Below are 20,344 nucleotides of genomic sequence, written 5' to 3' on the forward strand. Positions count from 1 at the left end.
TTTGTGCTAAAACTCTTTATTCTGTCTCGTTTCAGTACAACACACGTACATTTCAGCTCTAACACACATTTCAGTTTAACTCTACCACAAACGGTGATTTTCAGATGCTCTGTCGTTCATGTGCATGAGTCCATCCTGATAAAATACTCGACTAAGACTGAAGTCAGAGTATCTGAACACTTTCTGGATGTGGAGCTAAAGCAGATCTGTGCCAGCCTGCGAAGACCAAACGCTGGATTTGGCGTTTTATTCGTACCTGCTGAGCAAAATGTCAGAAATCTATGACTACACACCGAATCAGCCACTGCTTTTACTAAATCTAACACAAAGGACACGTGAGACACATCAGCCCGGAGCTTCGTTTCCATCTGTGCGTCTGAACTGCAGCTGGACGCAGCTGAGCGTGAGGAAGAGCTTTTCTTATCTCACGTTCCAGTGAAGATGAGCTTTTCCCGTCAGAGACACATCAGTGTTCCTGTCCACCTGCTGAAAGCCCGAGTATTTCCTTATTATGGTTGTGCCTCCTGAACTTTTTTAATTTCCTGTGGAGAGAGAGGTGACAAATACTTCAACCAATCATCTGATGAGTATAAAGTAAAAGAGACTTTATGCTTTTACTTACTTCATCCAGGATTTCTTTTAACTCCTCGTAGGCCTTCTCTAAGTCGTCGTTGATGATCACAGCATCAAACACTCCGGGCTCCTTACCTACAAATCAAATCAAATTGCAATAATTGGCTTTAAATTCGGGATCACGTTCCACCGGAAATGATGGGAAGCTTACTGAGCTCCATGTCGACGCGTGCCGCTTCCAGGCGTTTCTGTAAACTCTCCTCTGTTTCCGTCTGCCTGTCCCGCAGACGTTTTTCCTGAGAGACGACAGAACAATCACACCTGTAACTGGGCACTGCTCCTTACTACAGGTGAAGTCTCGTCACACTTTTAAAGCTCAAAGTGCAAATATGAAGAAATAATACATCTTAAAAGCGCAAGAAAAGAATCTATATATGTTATTGATTAATCACAGTAAAGGGATTTACCAACACGTCCATAGATGGAGGCTGGATGGAGATGTAGATGGGGTTCAGGTCGGTCTCTTTGATCCGCTTCACCCCCTGGATATCCACGTCCAGGATGCAGATCAGGTTTTTGGCTCGCACGTCTTCCACAGAAGCCTTACTGAACAGACAGGAGTCAAATAAGCCGAGCCGTTCACGTGAGCAGAAACATCCAAAACATCCAAGCAGGTACTGAATGTAATTTTGTGCTTCTCACACGAAGTGACTGGTAAGAGGATAAGAGGATCGCTGCACTGATCCGAGCTGCTCAGACTCAGAGAGTGAGCGTTATCTTCAGAACAAGAGGAAGAGATTAAATGTGACACAAGGTGCTGAGCCGCAGCGTTGCTCTTTTTGACCTAATGGGGGTTAAAGCTCCATCTGTCACCAGACTATTATGTAGCCGCTTGATCCTTGTTACTAAGCCCACAGTGTGACATTTATGTGAGGCTCTGTCTTCATTTCTAATGAATTAAGTTCAGCCTGTATGAGTCACACTGATGTCTTATTGTATTTGCAGCAGAAATGCGTTTGGTTTGATCCTGAATCCTGGGTGTGGAGCTTCAGCCACTGGATCACTTTGGAAAGTGTAAAGAAAGCTTCAGACTTTTCTCCGGTGTCACAGCTTTTCCTGCTGATAAAGATCTCCCCACTCAGCTCGCATAATTCAATTATAAATTTCTTCTCACAGTTTAGGCCCAACGAGACAATTTCTTCATTCACTGCAGCTGCGTTTCTGTAGCATGTAGTCAAACTGACACACTGTTGAAATTGTGCCTCTTTTTCTTACATTAAGACGTCTCATTGACTAAATGTGTCGGTGATTCTCTGCACACCGTAAAACGAGCTTCACGTCCCTGCAAATGTTTCCTCAGCGAAGTAGTGATGGGTTGTTCGCGAACGAAATGGCTCTTAGAGCCGGGTCTTTGAAGTGAACGACGCGAGCCGGCTCCTTATTGGGAGCCGTGAGGTTTTTTTTTTTTCTTTCTCTCACCCTCTCTCTCGCCCTTTTTTCCGCTAAACTCCGCATGCGCGGCCTGTACTTTGCGCTGGGCAGAGGGGGGAGGGGCGTTAGTTACACTCACAGTAGCACAGGAACAGAGCCAGAGAGAAAGAGAGCGAGAGACAACAACGTCACATTAGAAAGGGATAGTAATCATCCACTATTTTCAGTTGCAGATGATAAAGGATTCAGAAATCATGCAGGCCCATATGACAGAGAATGTGCATCTTCTTTTTGTTTTAATATTTTAATTTATATTTAATTGTGTTGTGGTTTGCAGTGTTTTGTGTTGTTTCACGTTAAATTTGTTTAAAAGGAAAAAGCTGAAAATTTAAATAGTTAAAAGTTAAAAATGTAAATAGTTGTTCTTTGTATTATACGATTTATTTATTACATTTTATGTGGAGTGAATAAATAAAGTATATTTATGGTGGCCTTTAGAGACAAAGCACGTAAAAACTCCAAAACGCGTAAAAACTCCAAAACGCGTAAAAACTCCAAAACGCGTAAAAACTCAGACGCACTTACAAACCCCGAAGCATGTACAAACTCCAAAACACGTAAAAACTCAGAAGCACGTACAAACTCAGAATCAAGTACAAAAGCCAACAGAAGTGCTCCAGGTTTCTAGGGCGCAGTGTTGACCTTTTGTTACCTCGTGGCTACACAAGCCAGGAAGTATCAACAACCGGATTTGGTGTGTGGTAGTAACAGGTAAATGAACTTTTTTTTTTAATTATTTGAATAAATATGAGTGCTTGTCTATAAATACACAAACAATACACACATGCTTTCAATTGTGTAATTTAAGTGATCTGGGTAGCTCTGTTTTGGAAGTTCAGTTCATGCTAGAAATGTTTTTTGGAGTTTGTATATGCTTTAGAGTTTGTACGTGCTTTGTCTCTAGGGGCCATATATAAACATATATAAATAAAACCACTTTTTTTACATTAGTAATTCCTTTTCTGCATAATTTTATATTATTGTTAATGATTAAATAATTAAAGCAACAAAACAACCTGAAGAGCCGGTTCGGAGCCGAAAGAGCCGGCTCTTTTTAGTGAGTCGAGCCGAAAGAGCCGGCTCTAAAAAGAGCCGGAAATCCCATCACTACAGCGAAGTTTCATCAGTTCTGGTTTTAAATAAACTCAGATCAGTTCAAATGAAATCTCGCGAGATTAGAAGCTGTCGCGTCAGAGCGGTTTGCACACGCAGTGTTACACAGGGCGGGTTAACTCGGGGTTAGCCCCAGTGTTGCTAACTTAGCGACTTTGTCGCTATATTTAGCGAGCTTTCAGACTCCCTTAGCGACTTTTTTTTTTCTAAAAAGCAACTAGCGACAAATCTGGCGACTTTTTCTGGTGTTATTGGAGACTTATTTATGGCGACTTTTTGACGTGAAAGTGCGGGTTCCTCTTAAGACACCTGTGCGTCCAAACGCGCATGAGCGAAGCCGCCGCTGCCGCACTGACTGTAACGCAGTCAGTTCTTCTTTTACTGTGATGCTGTTTTGTGGATCAGGTTTAAAACTACTTATAAACACACAAAGTAACTCCACCAGAGTGCCTATTTCGGGTCACTTTTGCCGGTCCAGGCCCGGATTAAGGAGCAGGGTTGGAACTGTGACATTAAAAAACAATAATTGCTAAAAGAAATTTAATTTGTAGTCCTAATAAATTCTAAATGCATTTAAGACATGCTTTACTCACTTTATGTCTCGTTCCACGTTGTTATTTCTCTCCAACAACGCAGGTTACAATTATATTAGCATGACCAATTATGCAAATTAGGCGATGACGTCATTTAGCGACTTATAGCAACTTTTAGGACAGCCAATAGCGATTTTCCTTACTGAGGAGTTGGCAACACTGGTTAGCCCCCCTCTGAGAATATGCACGCAAGTCATAGTGTTTATGAATCTGCGTGAATTATGTCACACATCTCATTTACCTTGTTCCGTACATGTTGCCAGAAAACTCAGCGTGCTCAATGAACTCTCCTTTGTCGATGCCCTCCTGCATGGCCTCCCTCGTTGTGAAGTGATAGTCTGTGGGCAGCAACGTGCAGAATGAATCGAGCTCTGCGTGGAAAACAATCTATCAAAGCAAAATCAAGCAGGAGCTCACTACAGTGTAGCAAAGCTTCCACGGTGTAACAGCCTGTCATAGCTGATCACGCGTGTCTGAGCCGCATTTAAACTGCGATTGTCTCTACGTGTGTCCACACGCGACCCACAGACCCACACAGGGCAGAGTTTCAAAAGCAAACACGTTACTACGAAGCATTAGCATGACAACATGAAGGAGTCAGACTGAAGCATCAGTTTGCAGAGAAACGCTGTAAAATAAGCAGGAGAACAGGTCACGTGGATTTAAACAGGGCGGATATTTCTGCTCGTGTTAAAATCCTAGTTTATTAAAAGTTGTGATGGAAACCTGTTCATCACTCAGTATGAGTTTAAAGGGCCTCGACTAAAGAATGCATTTAAAAATAACCTTTTGTTCTCCTGCATGTTGCCAGTGGTTGTTTGCATCTTGCCTATCGGGAAAAGAGGAAATGGGAACACCAGTGTGGATCTAAAGACGTGTGGGAGTGGAAATGGGAATCACTGCTGAGGCATCACAGGGGGCTATTTTCAAAAGCTTGTTACTCCAAAGTGTAAACTGTCTCGTCTTCCTGAGGTCATTGTACTTTTTAAAAATATATATTTACATGATTTTCAATTTTTTGACCAGTTCCTATTAATCCAATGACAGCGTGCCAGGATGATGAAAGTAACCCCCCTCCATCTGCGTAAAAATACACTGTGATCAGGAATCACACCGAGATCACCTTCATCTGTGGTTTCTGATTCGTTTGGACACAATGAGGCTGACATTTCTATGTCCTCAGAGGATAAGACGGCTGCTACGGGCAGTAAAGTAGCCCCCAGAAGCATGGGGAGCTTGTTCAGTCCTATGGAGAAAACAAAGAAGGCACAGAGAGCTTTATCCCAAACCAAGGGAGCCTCACAGGGTGGCAAACCAGTCCTGCAGTTCACTTGGGAGTAAGAAGTGCTGTGGGAGTGGAGTGGGTGGGGGGAGGCGAGGAAACAAAATGAAAAGGAGCTCGTTCGTCAGATTCTCCACTTTTATCCACTTTTATCTCTGCAAGCTCAAATCCAGATGCAGGGCTGATGTTCTGTGATTCATGTGATCCTAACACAACGTGAAAGCACTAAACTTAAAAAGTGTCAGCAACGAGCCGGGTTTCATTCACAAGTGTTGTACCTTTGCCATCTTCTTCTCCTGGTCGAGGGTTTCTCGTCGTGTCTGCGGGGAAAGAATTGCAGAAACATCAGTGTCAACGTTACAGCCGTTACTGCAGAATCAGCTGCTGCTTCCTCCTCAGACAGGACGCTTTGCAAAGGAAGCTGAACATCAGTTGGCACAAAAACGTACGTGAGACGCTGAATCCAAAGACTCCTTCGTGCTCCTTCATCAGCCTCTTCAACAGAGTGCTCTTCCCTGCTCCGGAGGGGCCACTCAGCACCACGGGCCTCGGTCCCGACATCGTCCTAAGAGCCACGGACGGACGCAGACGGGGGAAGAGGGATCTATTAGAATTAGAGATTTGTACAGACCAACAAAGTGTTCAAACGTTTCACAGGCGGTGAGCTGTGGTGTCTTTCAGGTGCTTTACCTTAATAATCTCCCTTTTTCCTGTGAATTGCTGCTTCTGACAAAAATCTCAGCTGTTTGCTCGTCTCAGGCTAAATCTTTTGATCCAAGCTGCTCGACACACTGTGGGGTTAAAAGCAGGCTGTTCCTCTCGTATCCTCTAAGAATTAATTGACACTCAGAAATTTCTGTGTCCTTAATTAAAGCATCAAAATGCGTGCACGTCCTAATTGTTGATTGGTTAGACAGCCAGAGGCCTGGAGGTTAACACTAAGGATGCCTGTTAATGAAGCCACGGGGGGTCAGTCAGCTGGGATAATTGGATCTGAGCCAGGTGGCGCTCAAGGTCCAGGACAGGTGAGTCGTTTACCCAAAGACCGGATGAATCCCCGTTAACAGAATTACCTGATAACACAAAAATCTTTGCCAGCAGCACGTTGACTGAACTGATCAACTCGAGCACTCTTTCATTCGCACACCAGCTGACTGCTGATGGGAACTCATCCATGGTTACTGAGGTGCTGCATCTAATGTTGGAGCGAACACACGAGCAGGAGGATAATCCACCGTCTGTTTATCACTATTAACACTGTTAGTTTTCCTGAAAAGATAACAACAGCTTATCTATTATTGTTTATTCACATTTTAACAGCTTTCCTTCCTCATTCAAAGAGCAGATGCTGAATTTGTCCCAGTCGCTTTTTCTTGGTGGACCACAGACTCACACATCCTCACTTTATACTCATATAACAGCTGTTTCCTAATAAATGTGTCTGTATGTGCATGTAGGTATATGTGTGTGTACGTGTATATGTGTGTATATGTATGTATGTATGTTTGTATGTATAACTTGTGCACATCTTTCTTGTGTAAATGTAAATGCCTGTTATTCTTTAGATGCTTACATTATTGTGTATTACGCACAACGGAGAGATGCCAAACTGTTTCATTGTTCTTGTAACAGTGACAATAAAGAGCTATTCTATTCTATTCTATTCTATTCTAATGTTTTACTCTCGTTTTCTTCGAGTTTTATTGACCTTACCTTTTGTCAGAGCGTCTCTGTGTGTGTCGTCTGTGTCGGAGGGACGAGGAGTAACAGATGATCCTGCAGCCGGGCTTCTTGTGCGCGTGCATGTGCGTGCGTGCGCGCGGGTGTGTGTGTGTGCGCGTGTCACACCGACTCACCAAAGAAGCTGACTGTCAGTCTGGATTATCACCACCTCCCTTCAGCTCACTAGCCAATCACGTCGGGGCATGCTGCCGTCTGACATAAACGTTTCATTTTCATTAGACTCTGTTCAGATGACATTTACCTGATTTAACATTTACCTGACTGCTGTACATTCAGGTTATACTCGGCATATTATTCTTGATGATTCATTATTTGAATAAATAAAAGTTTGATGTGAAATAAAATTATTGCTTCGTGTTTGTTGAGGATGAAGAATCTTTGTTTCTGAGTGTTTCTTGGTGCTGTGTGTGTTTGCATGCAGACTTTGTTTCACAACCCGCTCACTTCAACACGTGTGCAGTCATTTTTGCCCGTAGATGTCAGAAACTGGACTCACTCTGCCGTCTCTCTACGACGGCGGCGCGTTGCTCTTTTACGTCTCTCTGTGATGCGGCTGAACCTAAGTGGCCTTGCAGTAAAGGCTCAGAATAGCAGGCTTTAGAGTCTCTCAACTCCAGATGAGCTGCGATGGGCTCTGCCTGGCTAATCCCGCAGCGACCCACTTCTTAAAGGGCGCACACACGTCCCACAGCCATCATGAGGCTGTCAACAAACGGCCCACACCTGCGGCAGGTGCAGCAGATACTCTTTAGCTGTTCACAGTTAAAAGATTTCAGGAAACAACCGCCTTTAGACACAGATTTTATTTTAGTAATGTTGATAAAATTAGATTTGAGTGATCCTATACAAAGAAATACGCCAATAACAAAGACAAAGTCCCCGTGTGATGATTATTACTGTAAATGTTTCCAACCTACAAGAGCTAAACAAAGAATAAGTGATCTAAGACAAGCTCTGTACAGTAAATACAGTCTGCTAGTCAACATCCTATACACACACCACTCCAAACATACACAAAATTATGTACATGTGCTTTGTGATTCAATCATCTTTCCATAAAGCAAAAAAAAGATTTTTTTAAAAATCGATAAATAGTCTCAAAGCATTTTTTTTCTCAGTGCCTGAGCTCTCAGATGGTTTCAGAGGTTTCTTCTGATCTGCTGGACGATGCAGTAGAAACATATTGTACAGGTCAGAGGTCGCACTCAGTTAGTTAGTAGCTGTTAGGAGAACAACGATGGTAGGAGGGACGGGAGGGGGGAAGGTGGGCTTGCGTGACAGGCCAGCTGCCCAACAAGTCCAAGCCTGATTGGTCAAAACAGAAGAAATCCCTGAAAGTGAGTCACAGGTAAACTCGCCTCAGGTCTCCAGGTGAGGTGATGGTGTTGCACTGAGGACACAGCTTCTTTGCTCCCTTTGAAAAAGAGCGGTGAGACTTTTATTACAGACTTTTACTTCGTTCTGGATGTTTTGCATCATTTTTATGTTCAGCTTTTTACCAGCGTTCGAAGCCAACACTCCTCACAGTGAACGTGCCAGCACTGGATGGAGGTGAGCGGCGTTGTGTAGGTGTCCTGCACACAGGAACAGGCAAAAACAGGTGAGCAACGTTTACCTGCAGTGCAACAAAGCTGCCACTAGGTGTCCACATGTAACTACAATCAGAGCGAAGCGACTTTTCTCTCATTTATTTATCTCATTTATCCCACTGTGATATTTTACTTTGTAACAATTTTTCTTTTTCAAATTTAAATCACAACAAAATATTTAAGTTAGAAAAAAAAACCTGTTCATTACTACTTAATTATATATTTCCAATAATTAATCACTTACATTTTTACACGTAAAATAATAGAAACAAATAAATTCTCTCAGACCGGGGTCGACTTTGAAGAGCAGTGTGTGGTGCATTTGGGCTAAATAAATATTTGAGTGAATAATTGTTCAGTGTTTTGATTCTTTACGTGTAAAACGAGTCAGTATTTAAATATCGCAGCTTTATCAGATGCTAATATTTGTCGTGTGTATCAGTTTTGAGGTCATCTGCAGTCCAGTCCGATCATACGAGGAGTCGCAGACAAAAACATTTTATATATTAAAATATTACTGTATTAATTATGTTAATGAAGAAACAAACACACACCAACAGTTTGAATTGTTCTCGTTTCTCTTTTGCTTTAATTTGCCGTCACACTCACCATGCAGATCAGACATTTAAATCTGTCTCCTTTAGACAGCTGTTTCTCCAAGTCCCGTATCCGAGCCTTAAGTGCGTCTAATGTTGTCAGCGTGGAGTCCTCCGAGAGCCTGTGTGCGCACACACACACGCACACACACGCACACGCACACACACACGCACGCACACACAGGACGAGCGAGGGAGGACACACGAGTTAGGCAGACACTGGAGAGTCATTTATAAATCGAAGACAGATTAAATTATTCGCTGGCCAACATGGACACTGAGCATGAAATTTAGCAGCGATCACGTTGCCTGCACTGGGCGTCTCATTTATCATGGGCAGCGGGGCGGGGCTTAGGTGTCAGCGTCCTCACAGAAATAGACATACACGCGCACAATTACAGGACAGACTATGTGCAAACATACTGTACAGATGCATTCAGCGCAATGAAACGTGTACACGCCTGCATCACCTGCTCAGACCCTGACTGATGACATCATCACACTGATGTAGTATGGTATTATGTGCTGGGGTATAACAGGTACGGCATAAATACAGAGGACCGGGACACAGAGGAATGGCTTCCTCTGGTTGGCTGATGGACCAAGTGCATGCTGGGAGAAGCAACAGCTGGATCAAGCTGCCTCCACCACATCAAACTTTAATTTGAAGAGGCACAACTCTGGACATGTCTCCTCTCATGTCTCCAGAGGTACGGCTCAAAATCCATCAAATACTCAACAAAGACGGATTATTTCACTTTGACTGAAAGTTCACGGGCTCGTTGGCAACTTGAACAAAGTGTGTCAGACTTAAAAACAAACCATTAATTAATTGAACCATTTATGAAATTTGGGTTTAACAAATGTTGGTCCAGAGTGCAGGAAAGCAGGGAAAAAGGATTTACCTTTGACCTCTAAAACAGTGGTTCTTAACCTTGTTGGAGGTTGAACCCCACCAGTTTCATACGCGCATTCACTGAACCCCTCTTTAGTGAAAAATAAAATAGGATTTTTTTCAAATTCAAGACAGATATGATTTTTACTGGTGCACAAAATGAGCCGTGCATGTCACGGCGGAGGCTCTGCCGAACCCCTAGGGTTCGATCAAACCCAGGTTAAGAACCACTGATCTAAAACTTCATTTTTTATTAACGTTTATCGAACCTTCTGACATTTTTAACCCTTTAAAACCTGAAACATGAAATAACTCCCTGAAATCTTTCATTTTCTGATAACGGAGAGTTTGTTGGTCCTTCAGACAAAAGTCTTAATCGGCCTGTGAGAGTTTTAATTTGCTACATGAGCCATATTAGTTTAGTTATTAAAAATGTTTCATGCGATTTATCTCATTTTTTGAGGGTAAAAAAAAAATTAACGCTGATGATGTCACAAAAACACACAAATATGATACGCTGGGCTTTAAAATAAATTATATGAGTTTTAGACTTTTTTATTGCTTAAAAATGTATTGTGCACTTTATTTAGATGGGGGGGGGGGCACACTGATGAAGTGGAAGCCTCACAGAAATGTTTCTACTGTATATGACAGAGTGGGCATGAACGGGTTAACGACATAATGGATTAAATACTCTTTGTTTTCTTCTTTTTCCAATAAAACTTTTCATTAAAATTTGTTTATATGGCGTCAAATCACAACAACAGTCGCTTCAATGTGCTTCCTCTTGGAAGGTGAAACCCAACAATCAGACCTTTGTATGAATGAGCGCTTGGCGACAGCGGGAAGGACGAACTCCGGGGCTGCGAGCGGCTTTAACAGTCTCTCAGTTTGTGCATAAATGTGTTAAACTGCAGCATCTGAGCGCTTCAGCTGTGACAGACTCACATCTCTATCTCAGCGTTTTTGCAGGTGTGAGTGAGACCGGCTGCACTGCCGTCCTGTTTCTCTCCACTGCTTGTAGACGGACTTCCTGGATACACAAACCAAGCAGATTACAGTTACATCATAGTTTTAGGAACTGTGCTCAGCTGCCTCATTATTCCTAACTCACCATCATTTGACCATTTATTAAAGTCCAAGTTTGCTCTGGATTCAGGCGGCGCGCTGCTGCTGCTGAAAACAAACAGAATATATTTACTGAAAGCATCTGAAGCTGAAACGGCTTTGAAATGAATTTAGTTCATATTTATCTAAGCGAATACTGAGCGATCGTCACACGGACACGTACTTCACTGCCGTCTCTTTGGAGCTTTCTCCCGAACAGGGAATCACGTCTGTGTCCGTGTATCTGCAAACGAAGTCAGGAGAAAACACAGCAAAGTGTGCGAGGAAGCACTTCCTCCATGTGCACGTATATCCCAGTCCCCCCACTTTACTGTAAACGCATCAAAGCATTAACATGCGTTTAGCGTGCACGCTGGCGTTCTCTCCAGAAGGATACTGCGCCCTGCCATACTCCAGAGTGTCGTCTCCGTCCACGTCCAGGTCCGCGTCGCTGTCCCGACACTCCTTAGAGGTGGTGCTCACCAGCATCGCACCTGGTGACACAGATGCAAATCGTTGTTAACGGCCAAAATGCGCCATTGCCCGTGTATCTGCGGCGCTGTGACGGCGCCTGTCAGTCAGTTTCCAGGTCAGAGCTGCTCCTCACGCCAAAGAAGCTGCTGCTCGTAAGCCGAGCTTCCAGCATCCTGCTCCGTAATCTGGACTGAAAAGTTCAGCGCTTCTTCAGCTGCCACTCAGTCACATTATTCCCCTCCACTGAACAAGATCACACACACACACACACACACACACACACACACACACACACACACTTACCTTTAAAGCCTATAGACGCCATCTGTATCCTTCTCCTCTCATTCCAGTCGCCCTCCAATGCCAACAAGTCTGCCGACCCCTCCTGAAAACAACGCCGCGCACACACATGTACACACAAAGACACGCACATAAACACACACATCGGGTCACGTATGCCTCCTGTAGCCCGGAGCTACATATCTGCCTCCGTGAACCGGCGCTCGCGGCGCTTCCACATGGATACACAGTGACAGTGATCCGTGTGCCACGTGAACAAAGCCAGGCAACAGCGTCTCAGGGTTCGAGGTCGGCGTGTCACACGTTACATATGTTCATCTCTGATTACAACACAAATGTCAGGGAAACAAATACTTGCAGAGCTACCTGTGCTTCCTCTGGTTTCCTCCTCTTCATCTTTCCCATCCTGACTGAACACAGAACACACAAAAGAAATATTGTTAACAATGTTAAAGGGGACGAGGCGTTAGCTTTAGGGTTTAAATCAGGCGGCACCATCAAACAAGTCGCAGGATTTTTACTAACAGAATTATGTGTAATGAACTTATTTGTTCCTGTACATAAAAACGTACGAGTTTGAGCTCTTCCATCGAAAGCAGCCGAGCTGACTTTGTCCTGTGATAGGAGCTAATCTGACCACTGTCATTCAAACAGGTTCACGCTGAGCCCAGAGCAAAAGAAAGACGGATTTTCTTTTTGTTGGTGAGATTTCTTAATATTTACAGCTCTATTTATTATCTCCATATTATTCTATTTTTATTTAAATAAAAGATAAAAATACTAACGGGATAAATTATGCAAAGACAACACCGCGAGTCAGCAGCTAAAAGCAGTGCATGATGTTAAAGCTCCCAACGTCCTGCACTCAATACTTTACATGCAAACAGTGAAGAAAGCGAACAGTGGTGGAAGACGTACGGCTTTTACTTCAGCAGTAATACGAGTGTGGAAGAATTACACGTAAAAGTTCTGCTTTCACATGTTTTGATTAATAAATCCAGTGAAAGTGTTCATTAAATAAACAAATAAATAAATATGGGGCTAAGATTTCAATATTAGAGCGTCACGTTTATAAATGATGTGTCATGTATTGAATTTAATCTTAAAGGAACAAAAAGTCATTATTGTTCGTCTGGTTCAGAGTCGATGATCGTGCAGACAGGAAATGCTCAAACGTAAACTTCACCTGCTTGTGGAAACCATCGCGTTCACGTCTAATAACCTCCAACAATAAAAATATGGCTGCAACACTGAAAACGACTGAGTTCAGTTTCTGTGTGAGCTCACTCCACAAAATGCACAAGCACATTGATGCCCTTAAAGCAGAGACAAGCAGATGCTTCGCGTGGACAGAAGCTGCAGTACGGGATTCAAAGCGCCCCCCCGTCCCCGCGCTGTCATCCCACCGCCCTCCCCCGCTTTCCTCTCTAAAAATATGAAAGTTAACACGGCAGAACACCAACTGAACCTCCTCTCCATCCGTGCCCTGACTGACTGCAGATTGCAAAAGGGGACATTAAGTTTTAAGGCGCTCTAATTCCCTGCTGGATGACAGCGGCCCCCGAGGGGAACGCACGGAGAGCCGGCGGCTGTGACCCGAGCGCCGCAATCCCAGCAAACATAATGAGGGTTAAAGAGACGGTCATAGATGAGGAGGAGCTCATCAAACAACGAAGACAGAGGAAGAGGGAGAGGGAGAGAGAGGTTGATTAATCAACAGAGCCCCCTCCTCCTCCTCCGACTCTCTTCTTTTTCCTCCCTGACGTGTATTTAGAAGCTCATTATGCTGTCCGGTTATAAGGCCCAATAAAGGCTAACAGACCTCGACAGCAGTTTGAAGAGTCAGCTAAGAGCTGCAGAGTCTCAGCGGGAATAATAACGGAGCAGGAAGTCTGTGGCGTCAGCCGCCGCCGGGACGCTGCGCAGGTTTGTGTATTCGTGCAGAAATGCTGTCAGACTGCTTTCAAACACGCTACACGCTACATGCTACACGCTACATGCTACATGATACATGATACATGCTACACGCTACATGCTACATGATACATGATACACGCTACACGCTACATGCTACACGCTACATGCTACACGCTACATGATACATGCTACACGCTACATGATACATGATACATGCTACACGCTACATGCTACACGCTTCATGCTACATGCTACATGCTACACGCTACACGCTACATGCTACAGGCTACATGCTACACGCTACATGCTTTCATTTATTCATTTATTTAGAAATGCTGTCAGACTGCTTTCAAACACACTACATGCTACACGCTACATGCTACATGCTACACGCTACATGCTTTCATTTATTCATTTATTTAGAAATGCTGTCAGACTGCTTTCAAACACACTACATGCTACACGCTACATGCTACACGCTACATACTTTCATTTATTCATTTATTTAGAAATGCAGGAAACTGTTCAGGGCTGAGTTTTCTGTTACAAGCTTCTGAACAGAAACACGTCCTGATCTGGTTACTCCAGATCTACAAAGCCTTCATTCGTCTCTGACCGTGACGCACGGCGCAAACGCCATCAGAAGCTCCGCGGCTGAGCCGTAAGGCTAACGACCCGCACGCTGCAGAGGGACTGCAGAGAAAATAGTTCCTACGTGAAACATTTACACAACACTGTGAGAGTAACAGTGTCAGATATCTCAGTACGTGCGTCTCCCAGCAGATGGCCCCGCCCCTCCCTGAGCCTGGCTCTGCCGGAGGTTTCTTCCTGTTAAAAGGGAGTTCTTCCTTCCCACTGTCGCCAAAGTGCTGCTCATAGGGGGTCTTTATCTTACAATGTAAAGCACCTGAGGCAACAGTTTTTGTGATTTATAACAAAACGCGTTTGTCATTGGGAAACGTTTTTTAGATTTTTATTAAAAAAGCAGCTCAGGTGGAATAAATATTAATCTGGTGTCGTAAGGATGTGTCACGCCTGTGCTTCACATTTTATGGAAAGATTTTGAGACACTTGAAAAGTTAAATAAAGGCTATTTCAGGATTAAAAGCATGAACATAATTATATCCATTCAGCTAAATAAACGCTGATTAATGAGCTGATGTTTTTCAAACCTGTCTGTGGAAAGTGTCAGAGGTGGTCTTTTATAAAATAAATGTTTCCTGTGTGTCGAATCCTTGGTGACTGTGGGGAAGAAGAAAGATGCTTCTCAGTGTTTCTTACCAGCTTGTGCGCAGTCTAGGTGGGCTCCTGCGCTGTGGGGGCGTAATGGGGCAGATTTGACGTAGCACCTGCACCAGCAGAGGTCATCGACTGTTAACATATCAAGGGGTCAAAGTTTAAAGGTTAATAGCTCCTCTGCTCGTGGGGGCGCTAGGCCAGCTGAGATGGTGTGGGAAAAGGTGATATCTGAATGAGTGGTGAGGGTGGGGACGACGAGCGTGAACAAAATCTTCATTTCTCAACTTCACGACGTGACAGTCGCCTGGTCCGGACTCTGAGTGTGCGGCACAGAAACAACATTCAGCCCACGTGCATCAACGTACCGTTTAATCTGGTGTGTCTGTTGGCCCGGACGCGCAGAAACGTCTGCAACAGAGAAGAAAACATCATTCACACTCCAAGAGAAAACTGTCCATGAAAATAGACGATGCTGTTGGAGGAAGCTGTCACTGACAAAAGAGACGTAATCGTGCACGTAATGTTTGTGCCCCGTGATCTCAACGCTGCCGCTGTGCTCCTCCATGTTTACATCACTGTGTGTCTGCTGCTTCGTGAACATGCCGTGCAGGACAGATTGTACAATCTGATGAAGCTTCTCGTTCTGAGGGTCGATGCTGCCTTCGTCCTCACAGACATGCACAAGCTGTTCTTTGTGTTGTGATCACAAGAGATGAGTCTCTCACTTCCTACCCTGCAGACGGATGTTTGTAAAGGCCCCACAGCATCACACAGGCTGAGTATTTCTAACTTAGACATCGTGCATTTCAACCCAGTCCTTAGAAACTAAAGCAGCAGCAACAGATGCAACACGTCCCCCTGTGATTTAACTCATATGTTTTTTGCCTGCCCGTCACTTCAATTATACTGGACTTTTTACTCTGAAGTGCTCGCTCATGTTTTGAGCGTTACTCTCAAACCATGTCCACTAGTTGCCATTATTGGTGTTTCTGAGGATGCCGCCCTGAACCTTAGTCGTAAGCAACTGGATATTATCGCTTTCACTTCACTGCTGGCATGGCGTTGAATTTTGCTGTCCTGGAAAGCTCCCCACCCTCCAGCCCGATCACGTTGGCTGGAAGATGTTATGTTCTTCTTAAAAATGGAGAAAATAAAATTTAGACTCAGAGGAAATGTTAATAAGTTCTCACAGATGTGGCAGCTTTTTATCATTTACTTTAACTCATTGAAAACACAACAGACTAAACTTTTGTACCACAGGGTTCCCTTTTGTTACGGCTTTGGGAGGGAGTTGATTTTTTTTATTATTATTATTTTTTTGTTTGTTTGTTTGTTTTTTGTTTTCTGTGTGTGGGTTCTTGTTTTGTTTTTTCTTCTTTCTTTCTTTTTTCTGTTTTATTGTTATCATCCGAGTCTTAATGGCCTAATTTGTTTTGATATATGTCTTTATATCAGTTAGTGCTGTATTGGGCCTGATATGTCAAATTACATGTGCAAAACTTTATAAATAAAGAGGGAAAAAAAAGAAAGAAACTAAAGCAGCAAAAGGAAAAAAACAACTTTATATGTTTGTGAGGTCAGCGGCACAAGGATGCAGCGTTTGGAGACCCCGTTGGGTTTCATCAACTGGTAAATGTAAGGTTTATTTTATGCCTTATATGTTCATTACGATGCACTCTTTAAAATCCTACCTGGTATCGGTCAGAGTGGGCTTCCTCGGCCGGTCGAGGGGGCGAGGTGGGGGAACTTCCCTCTCGCTTGATGTGCAGGGACAGTGAAAGAGACTGGAGCCCGAAAAAGAAAGAATCAAGTCAGAGGCAGGACGACGGCTACTTCCTGAATGTGCTGACAACATCACAGCTACGTGTACCTTTGGCGTCCTTATGAAGTGGTCGTGCTGGAGCGGAGCTGCACTGTAATAACACAGAAGCTGATATGTTAAACCTGTTTTTGCTCTGCATAAATCAACAACACAACGTGCCCAGAAAACCTACAAACACAATGTTGTCTTTTAAATGTCATCCGGTGAACAACCTCTGCTCTTATCTCTGAATGTGTATCCTGTGTGTGTGTAACCTCATTTTACTCCTCACATTGTGTCTGTCACACGGATACTGTAGACACACACACACACACACACACACACACACACACACACACACACACACACAGTGTCCCCGTGGGCCAAGTTCAATTTGAAACCATTACTGTCCACGGAGCGGTCGTTAAGCAGATTTGGAGTGTAATGCCTTTATTGGAGAAATCATTCTTCTGTTCTAAGCAGCAGGTAATGTGTGTGTGTGTGTGTGTGTGTGTGTGTGTGTGTGTGTGTGTCTGATCTATGCGTATGTTTTAGACCAAAGCAGCCATTAACAGAACATTATCTGCTCTATGAGTTGTTGCCTTGAGGCCAGAGGCTATAATATGAAATATGTAGGGAACAATGAGGCGGCTTGTAAACGCTGCACGCAGGTGACAGAGAAGAAGGCAGCGACCACCTGGGGAAACTGAGGGGGGGGGGGGGGGGGGGATCTGTCTACTTTAATTATCACCTCAAAGCTGAAGAGCAAGAAAAGGACAAACATAAACGGAGGTAGTGTAAACGTTTGAGACGGTGGTGAGAGGGAAACGCTGTTTCCCGTAAAATGAAGCATCCTCAGGGAGTGATACCTGATCTGCAGCTGGGCCAGTTTGGCTAACTCCTGCTCCATGTGCTCCTGCAGCTCGCCGGGTCGCAGCACGGCCTTGCAGACGGGACACGCCGGCGCCTGAGCGTCATACAGACCTTTGACTTTGCCTGCGAACGTGAGGTGTTGAACAGTTAGAGGTGCTGATGGAAACTGCGTCGTGAAAACCCTGTTTACTGTTTACTGTTAGACTGCCCTCTCAAATACTTAACACTTGACTTTAAATGGATACACATTTATTAGTCGCATAAGAGACTTTTTTTTTTTCAGAGAGGGTTTGAGAGGCTGAACAAGAACAAGTCGAATCCATCACTTAATTTATCACATGAAGATTTTTCTACTATTTTTCTTTTCATTAAATTTGTGTTCTGGGACTTTATACGTGAGGTGGTGCATAAAGACTATTTACTGCACAGCAACATGTCAGCAAATGCTTTGGTTTCACAACATAAAAGAACAAATATTCATTACAAAAACAGAAAACACAATCACAACCAGAGATGCACGATACCACTTTTCTATGTCCGATACCGATATGAATCCGATATAGTGTTTTTTAATCAATAAAACTGTTTTTTAATATCTTGCTGCATTTTGTATAAGTTTATACTCAAGTTTAAATAAACAACAACACTAAAGCTATTCTGTTATACCTGTATGTAAAAAAATACAACAAAATATTTCATAGTTCAGCAAAACTGATCAAACTAATAAAGTTAAACCTGCTCCATCCTCCCTATTCTGGTGTTTTAAAGAGTACTTAGCAGAAATATTAAACAACCTAACTAATAGGGTTGCAAACTCCCAGCAAAAAAAAAAGAAAAAAAAAGGGAACCACCCCCCACCTCATGATGCTTAATCGACGTAATCAAATTTAATTTGATGCAGTGTGAAAAAAAATGCACAGAATTAAATTATTTTTCAAGAATAATTAAATAGATTCAACATCTTTCTTCTACAGAATTGCAGACTGCACAGATGGTTCCCAAAGGAAAAAGTACTATAGCTTACTAGGGTATATTAGACTTAACAGTTACTATATACAGTAATGGACTTCTATATATTTTACATCAGATTAAAACTTTGGGTGTAAGAGTCAGATAATTATTTATTAAAAGCTCAACATTTTAAATGAGAATAAGAAAGAAAAGTATGTCTTTGTGCCCCCTTTTCCCTGTTCATGCCCTATCGGCCCCCCTGGCTACACTTTGCTAGATCCGCCCCTGCACAGTTACGTCAGCTGTAGAAAAAGATCCTGGTGTAGAAATAATATTAAATAAATTCTAACAACAGCTGATCAAGCTTAAACGTGCTGCTGTTGTTCAGCCGCTGGTTTCCTCTTTCTGGTGAGAAGTGGGCCAAAAACAAAGAAGAGAGACGATCAGCTGATCATTGATCAGTTTGGTGATTGAAGTAGCAGCAGGAGAGAGAGAGAGAGAGAGAGAGAGAGAGAGGCAGTCGCTCCATATATCGGTTGTTAAGCTTAACGCTGGAATGCTTTACAAACATTCAGAGATGAACTTACACACTTGCTTTACTTCTCTCTGGGAAAACGTCCTCGGAGATGAAATGCTGGTTTGCTAGCGAGGCTACAAACACACACAGCCGCTCTATCACGTGACCACACGGCTGCGATGTGCTACAGTCATGAGCCGAGTTACGCCATGTCGCAAGTTTTGTGAGGTGCTTTGTTGATATTTAATGGATCGGATTACATTTTTTTAATTTTTCTCCGATATCCGATCCAGTAATTTACGTCAGTATCGGACTGATACCGATCGATCGGTCCGTCTCTAATCACAACAGCATGAAGGAATCGTTTATTAAAATCTGCAGTTTTAATGCTTAATGATCCAGAAACATGTAAAATATCAGAGGTGAGCAGCATTCAAATACACTGTGAGGAGTATCTGTCGCACATGTGCAGATCAAAGTTGAACAGGTGCCTAAAAACAGAATACTCGAGTAAATGTTGGATACTTGGTTACTTCAGACGTTCAGTAGCTGATTGGAGCTCTGAGTGTTTCTGTTTAGTGGACCCGTCTACAGACGGGCGGCCGTGGTGAGAGTAAAGTCAGGTAACACACTCGGTGCTACGGCCCCCTGCTGTGTGTGTTGACACCATAGGCTGTCAATAGGAACATTACCCAGGAGGGCCACTCGGCCCATTGGGCCCCACTGATGGATTACTGCCATAAGCAGACAGCTGGGAGCCCGAGCAGCTCCACTATATCAAGATTTTACCTAGTAGATGAGGTGATTTACTCCTGAAAGCCATCAATCATACGGGGAGGGCTCGTAGGCAAGACGCACCTAATTTTCCATCCGGGCACAGCCGAGGGGGGAATGACACCGTGTGGCGATCCCAGTTTGTTTTAGCAAAGAAGATTCCAGTTTAATATGGGACTGAACTTCCTCCAGGACCCTGTTATGACACCGGACTAACGCTTTGCTCCGAGTCCAGCTGACCAGCGATGCTCGGGCTTGTCCATCAGCCGCGGTCCCCTGACATCAGTGGCGCTGTGGGACCGTAATGAGGAAACAAATGGGGCAAAATGGGCTCTAAATAAAACATGGGGTTGGAAATAGAAAGTGGAGTCAGGTGTCCTTGAGAGAGTGACAGCTCCCCCCACCAAACACACACCCCTGCCTTTTTTGCATCCCCGAGCAGAAGCCTAAATGACTTTTCCCGACACGCATTGAGCGTTCCCGAGCTTTCCGCGCTCTGCCGCCCGGAACATGCAG

The 20,344-nt window shown here is 43.7% G+C and overlaps 2 protein-coding genes and 1 long non-coding RNA gene across 8 annotated transcripts in view; all 3 read right to left on the minus strand.

The window, feature by feature from the left end:
• guk1b (guanylate kinase 1b) lies at nucleotides 1–6,839 on the minus strand. Of its 3 annotated transcripts, none has more exons than XM_085152191.1 (9): nucleotides 6,766–6,839; nucleotides 5,502–5,617; nucleotides 5,331–5,372; nucleotides 4,894–5,016; nucleotides 4,012–4,108; nucleotides 1,041–1,179; nucleotides 785–869; nucleotides 623–708; nucleotides 1–542 (listed from the first exon to the last, which is right to left on the minus strand). In XM_085152191.1, exons 2-9 carry the CDS (start codon nucleotides 5,611–5,613, stop codon nucleotides 510–512), a joined length of 717 nt encoding a protein of 238 aa, XP_085008317.1. In that variant the 5' UTR covers nucleotides 5,614–5,617; nucleotides 6,766–6,839; the 3' UTR covers nucleotides 1–509. The 3 variants fall into 3 exon arrangements, with proteins under 3 accessions (XP_085008317.1, XP_085008318.1, XP_085008319.1); XM_085152192.1 differs by having other exon boundaries at nucleotides 5,502–5,656; XM_085152193.1 differs by lacking the exon at nucleotides 4,894–5,016.
• Nucleotides 1,781–4,005, minus strand: LOC146490595 (uncharacterized). The gene is made up of 2 exons (XR_014872490.1): nucleotides 3,173–4,005; nucleotides 1,781–1,928 (listed from the first exon to the last, which is right to left on the minus strand). It is a non-coding gene; the product is annotated as an uncharacterized LOC146490595 (long non-coding RNA).
• A 1,186-nt stretch (nucleotides 6,840–8,025) lies between the features above and the next one.
• rnf220b (ring finger protein 220b) overlaps nucleotides 8,026–20,344 on the minus strand; it is a 31,890-nt gene continuing 19,571 nt past the window's right edge. The window contains exons 3-16 of one of the 4 annotated variants that reach the window (XM_085151665.1): nucleotides 17,583–17,709; nucleotides 16,783–16,825; nucleotides 16,604–16,696; nucleotides 15,278–15,320; nucleotides 14,955–15,044; nucleotides 12,123–12,166; nucleotides 11,760–11,841; nucleotides 11,380–11,476; nucleotides 11,167–11,226; nucleotides 10,990–11,045; nucleotides 10,824–10,908; nucleotides 8,994–9,102; nucleotides 8,295–8,369; nucleotides 8,026–8,209 (exon numbers count right to left, since the gene is read on the minus strand). In XM_085151665.1, the coding sequence (XP_085007791.1) occupies nucleotides 8,138–8,209; nucleotides 8,295–8,369; nucleotides 8,994–9,102; nucleotides 10,824–10,908; nucleotides 10,990–11,045; nucleotides 11,167–11,226; nucleotides 11,380–11,476; nucleotides 11,760–11,841; nucleotides 12,123–12,166; nucleotides 14,955–15,044; nucleotides 15,278–15,320; nucleotides 16,604–16,696; nucleotides 16,783–16,825; nucleotides 17,583–17,709 (1,076 nt within the window). In that variant the 3' untranslated portion in view covers nucleotides 8,026–8,137. Of the gene's footprint in view, nucleotides 8,210–8,294; nucleotides 8,370–8,993; nucleotides 9,103–10,823; nucleotides 10,909–10,989; nucleotides 11,052–11,166; nucleotides 11,227–11,379; nucleotides 11,477–11,759; nucleotides 11,842–12,122; nucleotides 12,167–14,954; nucleotides 15,045–15,277; nucleotides 15,321–16,603; nucleotides 16,697–16,782; nucleotides 16,826–17,582; nucleotides 17,710–20,344 lie in introns of all 4 variants that reach the window. The other 3 variants (XM_085151664.1, XM_085151663.1, XM_085151666.1) reach the window with 3 other exon arrangements.

The sequence above is a fragment of the Neolamprologus multifasciatus genome, chromosome 23, assembly GCF_963576455.1.
Source record: "Neolamprologus multifasciatus chromosome 23, fNeoMul1.2, whole genome shotgun sequence".
In the NCBI taxonomy this organism is placed as follows: domain Eukaryota; kingdom Metazoa; phylum Chordata; class Actinopteri; order Cichliformes; family Cichlidae; genus Neolamprologus; species Neolamprologus multifasciatus.

Excerpts from the sequence above, each read along its gene's own strand:
- guk1b (XM_085152191.1), bottom strand. The coding sequence starts at position 5,613 with ATGTCGGGACCGAGGCCCGTGGTGCTGAGTGGCCCCTCCGGAGCAGGG. Across the intron at positions 5,373-5,501 it reads CTTTGGATTCAGCGTCTCAC|ACACGACGAGAAACCCTCGA; the intron begins GTACGTTTTTGT and ends CTTTCCCCGCAG. Across the intron at positions 1,180-4,011 it reads GGCAACATGTACGGAACAAG|TAAGGCTTCTGTGGAAGACG; the intron begins GTAAATGAGATG and ends CTGTCTGTTCAG.